The 17,705-nt window shown below is 31.8% G+C and overlaps 1 protein-coding gene across 12 annotated transcripts in view; it reads left to right on the forward strand.

Moving 5' to 3' along the window:
* cnc (NFE2 like bZIP transcription factor cap-n-collar) overlaps positions 1 to 17,705 on the forward strand; it is a 221,915-nt gene that overhangs the window by 147,250 nt on the left and 56,960 nt on the right. For all 12 annotated transcript variants that reach the window (XM_031985279.2, XM_031985284.2, XM_031985278.2 and 9 more), the window contains one exon: positions 2,062 to 2,259. In XM_031985279.2, coding sequence (XP_031841139.1) covers positions 2,062 to 2,259 — 198 coding nt within the window. The remainder of the gene's footprint in view (positions 1 to 2,061; positions 2,260 to 17,705) is intronic.

Here is a 17,705-nt window from a genome sequence, read left to right on the forward strand (position 1 = left end):
CAATATATAAATGCTTTTTTACAAGGTTTCTAACAAAAATATGTAATATGAAACAATCGCCATACCTTGTTTGTATTTCAAACTGTCGATCAAATTCATCATTGTAGATCTGACGTTTACGTAACATCAGTTCTATGGAAATGAGTATTTTTTAATCATCTAAAAATTCTTTCTGTAGAAACCTAAATTATGCATGAAACTCTTAAATGTTGGAAAAAAAGAAAACCTTATAACAATCTCTCGTTATTTAAATAATTAAACTATTCATTTGCAACTTCTATTTTTCGATATTAAAGCTACAAGTTGTCGTTACGGTGGTTTTCAACCACAAAGAGTTAAATTTATTATATATTGAATTTCATCGTGGCTATGCCAAATTTCTGTTTCCTTAGAAGTTAGACCGAGGTGAATCGGATCAGTTCAGATTTAACAGCGAAAAACTAATAGTTGAAAATTAGAATCAACATTTTCTTCATACATTTCTTATTAATAAAAATTCAGCTTCAATATCAGTAACAAAATTATTAAAAAACTAAAAAAACCTTCGTTTTATAAGCAAAAAAACTGAAAAATGAGAAATCTTCGATTCACCCTGGAATTTGTGGACAGTGTGTGAAATATGGATGATCAGCATGCTCATTTCTATAACAACGTAATAAATATGGCCAACATTCTTATTTTTATCCGATTCGTCCTGGTCTACCCTATTATATTTAACTCAGAGGAAGGAGAATATAAATTTTTAATTAAGTACTTATTACTTAGTACCGTTACATTTTAGTATTATTTTTTCCTACTGAACACAGTAATAATATTTGTATAGAAATCTGTACGGCATTCGATGATAATGAATGTAATGCTAAATACAAGAAGTCATATTTATAAAGAAATAAATATTATTAACTCGTACAATAATTCGTTAAGCGTTTAGGAAATATAATTAATTAACTTACTTTTATTTGTTATCATTTCAATTTATAGAATTCATTTTGCATGCTCGCTAACAGTAAACTGTATTTAAGCGTAGAATTAAGTAATATCCAACTATAGAACTTAATAGTTACAGAGAAATAACGTTAAATAATTTTATCGAAAGAATTCAACTTCGAAGACTCTTTAAATATATACTATCAACAGGGTGATATTGTGGTATTCTCGGTAAATTCAAATGTCATATTGTTTACATATAATTGTTACATAAAACATAAAGTAACATTAAAATTTGTTTCTTTATTTTTAAATTTGAACTAACCGTTTTTGAAATAATTAAACATATAATTTAATTAATGCGATAAGTTTGTTCTAGGGTAACATCAAAACAAGAAATGAATAACAATTTCGCTTTTAATTGTATACATTGTTGCTACTAATATGTCGATGTATGTAATTGTCTTATAAATTCAGAGATTTTCATAGACCTGACAAGTTTCATTATTAACCGTTTGATTGCCAAGCAGCGCGATCGCGTTTCTTCGTTACATCTACCTAAAAGTGCCAGCCTATCGGTTCGTAGAATCATATTAAGTTTATTTATTTGTCTTCCTTATTTCTTTCTTATTTTCGTTTATATTTGTTTCAATGTTATCACTTACTAAAAGTTTCTTATTAAAAGTTTCTTATTTGTCTTCCTTCTGATCAGTTAATTCTATTTCTGTTATTATCTGCTTAAAAATCGAGAAATGAAATGATCGCACTGTTGAGAATCTTTTAATGTAAAAATAGGAAAGAGTAATTCAATTTTTGAGCTGAAACGAAAGAAGCAAGATCGCGCCGTTTGGCACTTTTCAATCGAGTTGTTACAAAGACCCGTGGTACTTAAACGGCTGACAAATATTCTCGTTTTCGTAAAGATACTGAATGGATAACATAAAAATACAAATTAGAATATTAAATAAATTGTCTAGTCCTCTTGAAACGCAAGAGAAATGGACCTAACTGCAATGTGTGTTCGTTCGTGATAGAAAGTAACGCGAGACTTGTCAGAATTTCTCGTGGACACTTGTCTTTGATGAGGCTATGACAATGGCATCAATGGTCGCAATAAAAAGGATACTTACGCAGGAAACGAAGCCGGAAGTGAAGAAGAAGAAAGAGGACGTCGCCGAAGAGTCTACGAGTGCAAAGGGTGAAACGGCTATTACCACCTCGAGCAACGTCGAGGTCGCGAAGTCATCCAGGTGCGAGGATCCTGAGACTGGCGACATGATTCACACACCACAATTTCACCATCCTCATCATCCGCACCATCGTTCCTTCCAGGTATGTACGATATTCGTTTGATTGTCTTCGTACGATTATCCCTGGCAGCATTTCTGGAATGCTTATAATGTCATGCTGCGCGGAAACTATGGCCCCCATCGTAATATCCTAATTGCATATTAAACGTACCAGTTAATGAGAGAAGATACGACTAGGTCGATCAGCATGAGTATGTATGACGCGCGATTTCTGAATTTATTAAATACGCTCGCCTTGATGTCTCAGACAGACGGACTACATAAATGATCGACATTGAAGCATGCAAGGTGTTTGGAAAAAAGCATTCATTAATATGAAAATATCTAATTTACATAGGTCTGCAAATTGTTGCTGAGGTAAAAATCGGCAATTTATTTTACACGTTTTCAGTATAGGTGGGACAATTGAATAAATTTGCAGTATTGAATGAATATTCGTAGGTAATATAACAGTGGTGAATGTTTAGTAAAGGGAAAGTGAATTGTTTGATATATTTATTTTTTGCAAATTACTACGTGTTATATGACGATGTCGTTGACAGTTGCAGTCGATATTGTTAATTAACAATTTTTTAATTTATAAATGAAAACCAGGTGCAGTTTTGTGAAAAATTATTATTTTTATTACTATATTTCTCAAGAATTTCATAACACTACAAATAGTCATAAGACGACTAAAGAATACATTATTTTTGCTTAAGATGAAGATATAACAAAATAAACGGATAAATGAAATGGAATTACAGTTTCAATATTTCGATGGACATTAGAACTACTTACTTACATAGATGAAATCAAGCTACGCATAATTTGTAACAAATGATACAAAATATTATTCTGAAAAAGGGATAAACATATAAAAAGCAACTGAAAAAAGTACCAAACCAAGAATATGTTATGTAAGAGTAGATGAGTTCACGTGCAAAAATAAATAAAAAATATAAAATAACTTTTTACATGGTACGTAGATCGCTGCGTTGGAAAAAAGATTGAGAAATCACGGTAGTCGTATATTGTGTTAGTAAACGAATATTCCCATATTTTTTCTTGTACAAACGTGATAAAATTTTACAATTCTCGCAAATTTAATTACAATGTACAGTATTAATGTGCAATATTCATTGGACTATTCTAAACTTTAGTTATTAGGATAGATCGAGGCGGATGGAATCACGGGGCGAAACGGTTAAAAATAAGAATATTGGATGTATTTGTTACGTTGTTATAGAAATCAACATGCTGACCGTTCATATTCCTTCATATACCTTCCCTACACTTAATCCAATACATCTTCAATTGTTTCAAACCGTTCTTTGCCACCAATACGTGTTAAAATCGAAGCAAACGTAACGAAGTTGTGTACTGATTAGTATTAGTCTTTAAGGTGCCTAAATTCAGTATTTAATGTACTTTAGATTATTATTGTATTTTGTTCATTCACCGTATTCACTTTGAAATTCTTAGAAAACGGGGCTGTTCGAATCAAACCGAGAGGTGAATCGGTCCACGACTTTCTCTCATTTTTTAATGTCTATGATTATAAATATCATAATTATTTACATATAGATGTACACGAAAAGACAAATCAGGGATCATAGAGGCCAGAAATAACGTTTGACACCATCTGTCAATAAAATGATACTCCTTGAAAAACAACAAGAGAAGTTAAAGACTAGGATAAAAAAGGACACTATTAAAACGAGGATGAAAGCTAATAAGGACGGATGAATTAATAATATAAACACAGGATATTACAGAGAATAATATTGCTTTTATTGTAATGAAAAATATATCAAATGATTGAGTACAATGCAATTTTTACGAAGAGTCATGTCACGAAACCTTTGCTAATAGATATAGTGTTAAAAGATAGTATACTTGCGACGAAAATCAATAATTCATTTTATTATCATTAAATTGTACAATTTTTGGTAAAAAAAAATTGTTATAAATAATTGAATTTCTTTTTAGGTCCCCAAATCAGCGAAAAACTAACAGTTAAAACTTGGAATGAAATTTTTTTTACACATTTGTTATTAATACACATTCAACTTTAATGTCAGTAACAAAATTTTTTTTAAATTTTTAAATCTTCGTTTTATAAACAAAAAACTGAAAAGTGAAAGTGAAAAATATCCCATTCACTAATATAATGCAGATTTTTGTGTTCTTAAAAAGTTTTGTTAGTGATATTAAAGCTGAATGTCTATTAATAAAAAGTCTATGAAAAAAAATATTGATTCTAGGTTTTAACTATTAGGTTTTACTTTACTTTATTTGAAAAATTATCACAATAGATTACAAAATATAAAACACGAATAAAAATTTCCGTAAAAATTTTCTTTCTATGTATAAAGCTTAATATAATAACATTGTATATTTCTTACTTTATTTATGCTATGAAATGTTATTTGTATTATAAATAATACCTATATTATCTTTTACTGCAAATATAAATTTTATTTGGAGAGTGTAAAAAATTGAATATTTCCCGTACATGATAGTGTAATAATTTTTATTCGTTGCAGAAAATAAAAAGGGATAATCCAAATGTGTTAGATCCTGTATCATATTCGTTATATTTTACTACAAAATTTCAAATTATTGTATAGTAAGTATAAAATTACATACCGCAAATGCTACATAAATACTACGAATAGCAACAATTTGGTATGGATCAAAACAACATTGATTCAGTTTCTTATATCTATTTGAAACAATTTGAACACTAATTTGCAAAACTAATATGGTACGATCATTCTGTAAAGTGCATTTTTTATGTTATATTCAGCGTAGTTTGAATAAACTAAAATTCAGTTTTTAGTAGATAACATAACCTAGATAACTCAAACAAAATGAATAGACGAGTAATAAAAGATTGAACATAATTTTCTCTTGAATTTTGATGATATAATGATTTACGTTGAGCAAAAGCTGAGACTTATTACTACTTCTTTATATGAAGACGATGCGAATACTCACGAAGAAAGTTTGGCACTTACACGATGACACCATTTCATGATTTTCCGAACAGACTTATAAGTTGTCTATTTGCGATTTGCCACGGCACGTAAAGTGTTTTTGTTCCTAAACACTTTGATCACGTCTAAAACTAGGTTTCAATAAATAACTTTCATGTGCCACTGTACAAGGAAGTGTTCCGATTTTTATAACCACTCAAACTACTCATAGACATTCGTTTCTCTATGACTACACTTAATGCATTACTTGTGCTTAATTATAAATGCTGATTTTCAATGAGTCCTGTGAAATTTGCTCGGAAAAATCAGTAGTCATATGTCATTTTACGAATATTTTTTCAAAGTACCGAACTGGTTATAGTAATTTCAGTATTCGTATCTTGGAATGAAATTGGTTTTCATTTTAATAGCATTATATGTACAGTGTATGCACAGTTTTATTATAATAATATAATCCACTAATTAGCAATTAATATCTCTTATGTTTTAAATATTTGTTTATTTTGTTGTAAAAATGTTTACTTCGGTGTTCTGGAATTATACCGTAGTCGTATGCAGGATGATTCTTCACTTTACTACTTTAAATATTTCATTCAATATTTCATTCATCAAGTAAAATTGATATGCAAGAACTTTTCTAGATAACTATACATTCACATGTATATACAAGTATTGCAGTTGCATAGCAAGTGTCAATATTAATTGAATAACCTTTTGGTCTTTATAAAATCTACAGGAAAAAATACAGGAATTTGTGGAAGCAGGTATGCGTACATAGTGAAATGATTACAATGATGTTCTGTTAATAAGTTAGTGTCATTTTAATACGACAAAATTTTTTAAAAAGTTTAAATTGAAAATCTTCGACTTCGATGCATGTTTTTGGATAATAAATGAACAATTTTCCGCACTGTCGCTAAAATATTATTGTAAAGACTCCTATAATACATTAATAAACACTAATAATCTTTTAATTTAATTTGCTGAAATCAGTTCATTATGTTTAGTAATTACAAAAGATCGTTATTTCTAAAAAGCAATTACACTGTATAAGGTAGAAAAATACATAAATTGAAATGAATTTCTTTAATGAAGTACCTAATATTTTGCAGTTATTTCACTATATACATAGTTTCCTTTGTCCTCGTATATTTTTTGTGTTCAAGGTTATTGAATTGATCTTGAACTCAACATCTAGGTTAAAAAAAAACATAGATAATCTCACGGTGTAAAGAATATATTTTTATTTCACAATATTTCTTTCTTCCAAATAAATAATATCTTTTTATGACATTTTTTCCATCGTTAAAAACAGATAATGTCGTTTACCTGATTGAATTAAACGGGACCGTCTGTATAATTTGAACGACTGAAATTAGAAATATAACGTTACATTGTAAATAAAAAATTATGTGAACAAACGTACTGATTAATTACAAGTGGTATTAAATGAAAACTTCCCTATGTTTGGTTGATTGCTGGTTTTTCTTTTGGACATTTTTCGTTTGTCGATTCATTCTTATTGCGTTTAAATTCAATTAAACTATTCGAAAGAAAATTAAATACTTTCTTCAAAAAACAGATGAATTTCATCTACTTATTTGCAAATCAATATTTAAATTTTATCGTTGAAAGTCACTTTATCATGCCGTTGTCGTATAATAGATTTGTTTATAAATGTTATTAAAATTAATGATTTTATAATTGAAAAAATCATGTTACCTCTAATACACAGAAAAATAATAATTAAGTCAGTTAAACATGAATGCATTAGTGCACACGTACAGACTTTGCAGGTAATTATTGCAAAAAACAATACACGTATCTTGTATTCCGAGGTGACTGTTAATTAATCACTATAGCAGTTCTGTCATATTTGTTTGAACGATATATTTTATCTCGGCATTCGAGGAAATCGTTTTTACCTCACCCATAACCTAAAATTAAACACTGAAATAAAAAGAATTTTAATTGCACAACGCCAATTTTTTGTTGTACATTACTTAAAACAATTTCAATGTAACGAAGTGTTTTATGCTTGTCGAAATGGGCTATAAACGACGTAACAGCTTTAACTAATTATCATTTCATAACATTTTACCTGTCGTTTTAATTACATCCAGTAAAAAGTAAACAATTGACTAGATACTTCTTACCAGAGTATATATAGCACGTCTAATGAAAGACAAAATACAAATAAAACAAATAAAAAGACGAAATAGTCTCAATGGACATACCTATTATTAATGCTTACAAGTAATTAAGTGGTACTACAAGTAAATAAATAGTACTACAAGAATAATAAAGAAAGCGTTTTAAAATTTTCCTTGTTGAAATATTTTTTTTCTCAATTTCGTCGATGAGTGTATTTTTTGTAAATCAATTTTGTCTAAAACTATCCACAGGAAAACAATACAGAACGATGTAATTAACCGTTTACTTTATAACATTCAGTTAGTTTCACGATGGAGACGTTACATTAAATTCAACGAATGCAAATCTTATTCAGTTCACGTAAATTCGGAGAAAGTGATATTTTCCATTCATCAAATGCGTAGAGTTTACCCTAAACGTACTACCACGATGAATACACAATTCCTTCTTTTCGCTATAGAATAATTAACAGTAAAGTAGCTCTCGCGAGCTATCAGCAAAAAAGATCATAAGGAGGCGGGTTAAAAAACAGTTGTTACGAAAATTCCGAATGGTCCGTACATTCCGGCTTCTGTCACATTTCTTTGAACCTACTGACACACATAAGCCGCGCACAGTGTCCAAGATAGCATCGCTTAATGCGATCGACGTCTGTCGTCTAGATGGAAGTCCGCGAAATTGCACGGGCAGAAAGCGGGGCTACACCGAGAGCGTCATGTTGCGGGAACGCGGCGAAATGTTTATTTCGCCGTAGTTGGCCTAAGGTTTTACGCCCCCCTGCAAACCTAGCGAGAATCATCGCACAATTCTCGGCGGCGAGAAGTCACGTCGTTAGACGAGAGGACGATCGTGACAATGACCTACCGAGATAGTCCTCGACGACCGGTGAGACGTGACGTAATGCGTCCGTGCAGAGGGCTTGCATGCACGTGGAGAAATACATCTGAAATGTTCCGCCAATAGGAGAAGTCGCGGGCCCCTTCCATGATCCTTGCCGAGCACGATCACGATCGCGTTGTATTCCTGGCAACGCGGTTACGACTGACACTCGTGGACGACACGCGGTTCGAGATAAACGTCAACTTTACTCAAAAACCCCGTCAAATTCTTCGGTTACCACAACGGCTCGTCCCGTTAGTTTGGTTCGCAGAACGCCTGAGTTGTGATTCGGAAAAGTGTAGTGTTGTCCTCGACCGTCGTTGAACATCCTAATCAAAAGATCGAGTTCCTTTGAAAGATTTCAAATTTATACAGCTTTTGGTTCGTCTGTTCATTGTATCGGCGAATGTTCGAGTTTACTCCAAAGTAGATCTTCCGCAGAGTTACCTTTGCATAGTGTAAATGGAACACTAATCGTTGAACCAACCCTCTCGTACGGTTCGAACGTGCCAGTTTTCTGGAAGTGAGTAGGTCCTGTTTGTGCGAGAGTTGTTATGTGTACATGACTCGGTCCTGAGAAACTTGATGTTACATGTGAACATTGATCCTACGATGGTCAACGCGCTATCAGCCGCGGCTCCATGATACGAGTGGTTGTTCGCGATGCGAGAACTCTGAAGAGAAAGATCATCTCCGCGCGATGGCTATCTAGCTGACCGCGCCGCTGCTTGTTTCATTAGTCGCGTGTTCTCCTAAACGAGCCGAAAGAATCACGTTCGCCCTAAAACGGACATTTCGTGGACGACCGGGCGCGCCTCGCTCCTTCCGTGTTCTCGTTTCAAACAAATCGCCGATGATTATCCAATGGCGTTGAGTTCGTTTTTGTTGCAACACGAATGAACAGTTTTTTCGATCGCACGAGACACACATGAATGACGCGCAGCAATTCGTCGTTAAATGCCATACGCAGAGCATCGAGCAGCCGTGTCAAGCCAATCCAGAATGTTGGAATCTAGTCGTGGACGAAGGACTTTTTCAGGTACACGCATATAATATATCACGCGTTTATCAGACCTCAAGGCGAATAATTATGTAATGAAAGAACACCGGCGATAGGGAAATGTCGATCTACAAAGGATTAAACATTCAAAGATTGAAAAGTGATATATAACGATCTTTGACGGTTAAATTATACGCTCGACGACAATAATGAATGTTTTACCATCATTGCATATTCAACAATCTACAGTTTATGATTGTGTATACTTTCCTACCACATTTATCGCCGGATTGTTAGAATTTATATCATCAAAACAGTAAATCACGGTTTCAATAATGAGATCTAATCACACGTTAATCTTCCGTTTTCTTCTTACGCCCGTTGTATGCTTTTTATATTTCTTTTTCCGATTAGGTATAAATCTTTTCAAATTTGCGACAACGATTTCGATTCGTGTATTTGTTAGCGGAGATACATTTTTAACCTATAATAGTTTTCGAAATTATAGTTCTGTAGAAATACAATGAGAAAGCAGTTCAAATGTTGCAAAACATCGTAAAAATTTGTTAAACCAAATTAATTATAAAATTATATGCCTCTCGTTAGAATAATTCTAATTCGAGATCGTCCTGAAATTTCCTTAGAAAATTAAAGTTACAGCAAAAAAATCGTTAACTTTTTCGTTCCTATGACTTCTATTTAAGAAAAGTAGTTGTACTTTTACATCGTTAAACGTAGGTTTTTATAAAACCCGTTTTTATTATAAAACTTTGTTACAAAGCGAGAACTTGAAGATACTGATTTCCTTTAAAATTTTAGTTTCAGTGCCATCTTATAAAGGGAAATGTCTTCTTTACAATGACCACTCAAAAGTTATTCTATAATTTTTTCCTGCTTTTATGTATACTTCAAATGAAAAATATAATATGTTTATAAAAGTTACAATACATGCCATTTTTTTTAGAAAAATTTTAATTTATTACACTTCATTCGTATCATTACCTAACAGAACGAATATAAGGAAATATAATCAATAAAAAAGATACAAGTTACAAAAAAAAAAGATAATAGCCAGATTTGAAAGTAAAATCATCATAAATGTTTTATAGACCACGATACAATGAGCGCATCCTCGGACAACGGTGTCAGAGTTTGTTGTACGCTCATCAATTGCTACCTGTCAACTTGCTGCAATTGGAAAGCTGAAAAAAAATTATATAAGTGGATTCTGCGGAATAGAATCACGCGGAACCGGCAGCATCGTTACAACAGTTAATTCACACTGCATCTACGTGATCAGAACAATTTTTCTTTGCACTGAAATGTGTCATAAACAGAGAACCAGTATCGTGTACATAATAACTCGGAAAACGTTTGGAGAACACTGTGTTACTAGAATACAAAAAAATTTCTTCGAGGCCCCCGTCGTTTGCCAGGTCTCGAATTTCTGTGCAACCGGTATGAGCAAACTTGTTTTGATGTTTGTAGAAGTGATTGTGGTGTTTGTTGTTGTAATTATAAGTGGTCTCCCAACAGCAAAACGCCGCGTAGTTTTCTTGTAGTTCGTAAAAGTTCAACATACTAAGCTGTTCCAAAAGTTTGTGCTACTCCAATTGTGTAGACTTCTTTACGTTTACAAGGACTATCACGGAAGTTTGTTCTTTGACTTAAAACCAAGGTATATATTGTAATCATTTCCATTGACTCTTAATGGGGTAAATTAGTAACTTTGCAGAAACTGTAAAGTGGTTTTCATTACAACACGGTGCTAACTGTGATGTGAAGTATAGGAAATGCAACAACATAAATTGTATTATCAAATATATTTATTAGTTTATTCGCACGTCATTGGTGACTAGCAACGTTTTCGATATCTTTTACACTCTTTTATTTTATTGGCGTTGTGTATTATTTTTAAGTAGGAATGTCTTCATCGTCTCATATTCTATCTTTTTATGCTTGATTAAGTTGTTTTGTGTAAAGTGTCTTTATTTATTTATTGGAACGTAAATTAGAATGTAGAATTTCACTTCACATTTAATATGCAGAACATATAGATTAATATAATAATATTACTTTAAACTGTTGCACATATCTAATCAGGCTAACGTCTGGGCCTTTTAACCCCCTGTTCTATAATTTCTAGCTTTGTCGTTAATAGTTTATTAAAACATGAAATTAATTTAATATTTATTCTATCACTATGTTTGCTATAATGCTTAACGATTGAAAGTAGACAAATAATGTTCAATTTATATTAAAAGAAGTAAGTAACATTTAAATTTGTTGAATTCAGTTGAAAATTTTCATCACGAGTCTGACACAATATCACAGGAGAAGTGGTTAAAAATATTTCCCTTCGAATTCACTGCTTTAAAATGACTCCCTTGAAAAATTTGTGAAGCTAATGATTTTATGGAAAGTAGAAAATCATCATATCAAAGTATTTCGTGATGCTCCGAACGTAATGTGTCAAAATACTGACAGTTTTCATTTGTATTCATGAAAAACCATGCAAAAGACAAGGAATGTAGTTTATGCATATGAGCGAAAAAAGGACATTCAAATGAGTTGTTGACCTAGACACATTATCTGTTTCAGAATGTGATGTATGCATGATGTATCCTGTGATTCTCGTAGATAGTGAATCTGCAACCATAATAAATAGTTAATTACCATGATAGCTGTTGAATTATTCTACACCTATATACTTTTTAAGAAACCTCATGGATTTAATACATTTCTTATGAATTAAAGCATGAGAAACACAACAAAATTTATTAAGACCTTTTGTTCTATATATACATCATTTTAAATATAATTTAATATTCACGTGGAATTAAATACGTTTCTAATCTAATACTCAAATATGATTTCTCAAACTTGGAATTTGTTATAAACAGAATAAAAGGAAGTACAACGTTGTTATAATATAGCAAAATTCAACTATAGCAAATAATTTTAAATAAACACTTTACAGTAATTCAATGTATAGATAATGTGTAAACATTATATGACTTAAAACAATATAACCGGTAGATTATCATTTTGTAAATATCTTTTGTTTATAACTACATTGATGCAAAAGCATGTTGGTACTATGCAATTCAAGTAAAAATTAATTGCCTCTTATGCTCAATTTAGAGTGATTTTTATGTATTTTCTTGTTCAAGTGTCAATGTTGATGTAGATGTAATTCCAGAATGCCTCTTCTTTACGTAGTTAAATACTTTTTTAACACCTTGCCGTACGATATCGTGTTAGTGTCGTGAGGAAGATCTCTAATGGAAATTAACAAAAATAAATATTACTTCATTCTTTTGAATTTAAATTAAATCAGTCAGTAATAATTTATTGAAAAAAGAAACAAATTCTATGCGTATTCTATATCTATGTTTGCCCTATAATATAATAATCGATAACAAAAGAATAATATTTAATTTGAATTGAATATTTATGTTTGTTAGATTCTATTTAAAATGTTCACCGCAAGTTTTACACGTCATTGTAAGGCAAAGGGTTAATTTCAAAAAAGTTCTATTAAACCCAGTCCTGAAAGAAATTAGGGTAAGGGTTACATTCTGTAAAAATTGTGTGTAGGCATTGAAAATTGCTTGAGTTATATTGCCAAGAAAATTAAAAGTCGGGGGAATTCGAATTCCTTTTTGTCTCGTCAAATCTATGACGTAAAAAATATATCAATTAATATAATCAGATTTATTTCAATATTGTCTAGTTTTGTTGTAAAAATCTAAATCTCATTTTAAAAGAGGAGCCCATTGGTCTTGAAAGATAGAAACGATACAAAAGATGAATATATTCTGTGATCTGATTCGAACTTATGTAAGTAGTAACATTCGCCTAAATCAATATATGTTGAGATTATTATTTAACAATGTTATTGCCTGGCTCAAAACCCTCGCATATTTAAGGATTGTCAAATATTCAAATAAATATTCGACAAAAATAAACTACTATTTCTATGAAACAGCGCCGGTCCTTTAAGGCTTAACATAGGTGTAGTTACACTCAACAGTTATCAGTTATCCTCAAAATATTTTCTATTAAAAAATCCATGAGAGACCTATACATATTTCTGTATGCATAAACTATTTCTGTAACTAATATTAAGGCCTGCAAATATAGAAAACGAACACTTATTTGATTCTGACTTGTATAGAATAGACGATAAAGATACAAATTTATACAAAATTCAATTGAATTTTGATATACACAAAATTTACGTTGATTAGCCTATTATCCTATTTACCTGATGTGCAATGCCTTAACACATTGTTGACCAGTCATGAGTTAAGTGCAAGTGTTTGCACTTGCAATATAGACTATTGTAAAAGTAAAATATTGAAAGTAAATATAAAAAATATGTCCAAAGTTTTCATTTCCATTTCAATTCATTATGTATAAATAAAGTATATTAAAATTTATTTAGATTGTTTCACTTTCATATTTAATTACGAAATAATAACCGACGACATGGGATAGTTTCTACGTAAAACTGCCGGTGAACAAAGTGATAATAGTCGAAGTATAACATGAACGTTCGAATAACATTGATACCTTACTGAGTTTGTGTGAGTGCTCGAATGGACACCCTAGTGAAATCCTTGTTCATGATAGTTGCACGAATGCAGTCTGTCTGGCGACCTTGTCTCCAGTGTGGAAGTGTATAAAGCAGTGATTACGAAGGTTACGAACATGTAATATCCAGTTCTGAACGTCCGCAACTCTCTTAATACGTAATGAGTACACGAAATTAATATATATATATAGGTGTACACCGACTGGCAGGACCTTTGCCTAAGAAAAGGATGTACGTTGTGTATTGTGCAGAAGGATTATGTAAGAAAACACGGTGTCGCCGTTCGCAAACCGTATCATTTTTGGAACTCTTCTCTCACGCGACTGTCGTATTAACACTGACCTCGGTCACCTGTAATTGCCATGTATTACCGTATGCTAAGATATAGACGATACACGTAATACAGCCTATTATACCCGCCGCTGCTACGTTACATTCTTACGTATCGTCAGATTTTTATTGCTCGCGCAGCTACTGGGCGGACCTTGAACGAGTCGCGTCACCTTTGATCCTAGAACAATTTGCTATGGTCGCGATCTTTCCAAGGATCTCTTCCCTTTTACTCAAGGTGTTGTTTCCACGTTGAATAATCTCTAAGCTGTGGGTTTGCAAACTTGCAAACTTCCTTAGCTTAAGGATGACTAGGGTGTTGCTACTCCACGGAAGAAATGTTTAATCATAAAGTAACACGAAGCTATCTTCGCCATCTCTGAAAAATATTTGACCTTCCGTTTGGTGAGCAACGAATTTCACCTTTTTCAGTGGGAACGACACAAATGAACAAGTATCCTTAGAGGAAAATAATAAAATAACAATCATAAGAGAATAGACTACGGTCTCTTCATATTTTCATCCATTATTTCATTTTCTCTTTCACTTGCTGAAGTTCGGCGTTAATGGTAAACGTAAATTATGTAAGCACTATTGTGATATACAGATGGATTGAAAATAGTCATGATATTCATCAGTTTCGGTTCTTGCAACAGTTATGGAAAACTGAAATAAAGAAGTCATAGCTATTGTTAGGTAAGTACCTACGTCGGTTTCGGTTGCGTTTCTTTTGGAACCGATTATACATGGTGGGTCACGAAGCGTGATCAACTTACATTATTTTTCTGTTAGCGGTTCGTTTGGGAACTTCTTTACTAAAATAACATGGTTCAAGGAGAGCTTTAAGATGCTTCTACCAAATTTTTTGTCAATCCTTTTTTCCAGAGTTATCAAAGTCATCCCCAGTTTCCTGCAGGTAAACCTACAATTTTTTACACCCATCCTTTTGGGGACACGAAGACCAATTCGACAAGCATTGTAACAAATTTTTTTTTGAATCTAAAAAGACTGAAGTTGAAAGAGTTTTGCAAGATTCTTAAAGATTTAAAGAAGAATAGCAAGCCACACTGTTGTACAATTTCTAGAGCTCTTGATGGATTAGTATTAGTCATTATTGACTTGATCCCTCGGATACTGTTTGTAAACATTTCCTTCTGTACCTTGGGACACGTTTAATGATCACACATGTGATGTTTCGTGATCTGCGTGTACTGAAGGTGACCTTGATAACTTTGGAAAAAAAGGGTTGACAAAAAATGTTGTTTTAGCTAACAAAATTTCCGATTAAACGGCTAGCAACAGAATAATCTAAGCTAATCACGCTTCGCGGTTCACCCTCTATATCGGTTCTATAATCGGCGGAACCGAAAAATAACAGTTATAGAACCGATATAATATCGGTTATGAAAAACCGGAATCAAAACCGATATAACTCAGAACTGATGTACCCAATAACAATTACGACTTTACTTCGGTTCTTCGTAACTGTTTTAATCAGAACCAATACGTAGCAGTTTCAAACAGTTATTTTCAGAATCTTTTTCATCCCTGAATATAAACATCTATAATCTAATATTAAAATACCACTTACACAAAATTAGTTGAATTCCCATGTGATTACTATGCGGTAGGTAGTAACGGTACGAATATTAAGAGACAGTGCCGATGGATTCTATTCTTTGTGTACACTTTCTTATAGATATTCGCAATTTCTTCTCTCTATAGAACTTTAACCACAGAACAAATCTCTGCAAGGTGCAGGTATGAACCGCAAGGGATTCGACAGGTACCTCGTGGCTTTTCACTCAAAATAAATATCTCGATCTTAGACCCTAAAAGCTTAAAAGCCTCAAGTGGTCGTAGTTTTGACAGCGAAAAGACCCCCCAAGGTTTAAGTCGTAATTAAGTGGGCAACCTTGACGCTCGCCACGAATTTTCCTTTGTTCGCAACCACTTTCATCTTTGCACTTCAAACCTGTCCAGAACTGGCGACATCAATTTCTTCCGGTAATTCGTTATTTCCGTAGGCGTAACGTCAGATCCTCAATATTCCTGAAAGATGAAGTAAAAGAATGACCAATGTTCATTTCAATAGAAGTGGAACTAAATTTTGAAGTCATTAATAACACGATAAACACAGCTTCGAAATAAACAAATGTCTTAGTTTACATTATATTTGCAAATTACAAATCTTGAGTGCGATTCTATAAGTATTCATATTTATGCTAAAATATTTACCATTCTCAATGTATTACATCGTTCGGTTCGACGATAATTAATACTATTAATGTAATTTATAGATTATAATAGTATATTAGATTGTATATTACATGAATTATATTAGTAGTCTCATATTAGAAATTTAACCAGAATTATATACATAAGAATAAAAATCATGGCAAATTTTAAACGTATTAAGAGAGCAAATACCTCAAAATGCAGTAGCCGTGCATACGTGTACATTTAAATTTTAACGTTAATGATGTCGTTTGTATATTAATTATAGTAAAAGAAAATTGTTAATAATTAATGATTTGTTTTTATTTTTATTTTAAGAACCCATTTAATTATTGAAATACGTTTTCGTTTAATTTTCTGAAACTATCTTCAAGCGTGGAAAATACGAGAAAATTCTTTATCCAATTATAAGTTCTGTTTTATATTACACCACAATTGATTTATAAGATTATGAAAAATATTCTACTGTTGCATTCATACATCCACTCATTCCTATCATAGAATTAGTTCCAGTTGAAGTAGTATATGTTATATGTATGAAAATATATGTGTGAAAAACAATTTGATTCTTGAATCATGTAATTACACAATAGTAACAAATGACTAAAGATAGAGCAAACGAAAGTGGTAATGAGTTGCCCACAGGTTACGAACAAGAATGCAGGGATCAACTTACACAGAGTTCTGCGTAAGTAATGGAAGCAGGTACATAGTCGGTAACAAAGAAGGAAATAGGTAAAAGGAGGCCTCCTGAAGTTAATGATCGTTTGTCCGAAGAAGCGAATGTTCTTATATTAACAGAAGCTCATAAATCACAAGTGCAAATATACTTTTTTTACTTCTTATTATTTTCAAAATATTCACTAAACATCTAAAAAGATCTGTGTAAAATTACTTACTAAAATTGATTGACGTGTTGAAGTAAAAAATCTGTTATAATTATTCAGCTATACATACAAAATTCTAAATTTTATATGGATATTAACACTAGATTTACAGATATTTATTGTATGGTTTATTCTATTGTTTCTAGAAAATTTAATGTTCGTTCGTTTAGAATTTGGAAATTAGGGATTTAAAAATAAACTATTACCATATATATTCAAGTAATTGCATCAATCGAAGCTAACATAGACGTTTACCAAGTAGTGTTTATAAAATTCCATTTTTTGTCAAATGGACGCGTTCCGTAAATCTAATTTTAAGAGAACTGCATTTTGGTAAATTGTTAAAATTATGGATTATAAGGATGCATGTACATGACTCTTTTTACTCCTAATTGTTTA

Source organism: Nomia melanderi, chromosome 2 (assembly GCF_051020985.1).
Source record: "Nomia melanderi isolate GNS246 chromosome 2, iyNomMela1, whole genome shotgun sequence".
NCBI lineage: Eukaryota > Metazoa > Arthropoda > Insecta > Hymenoptera > Halictidae > Nomia > Nomia melanderi.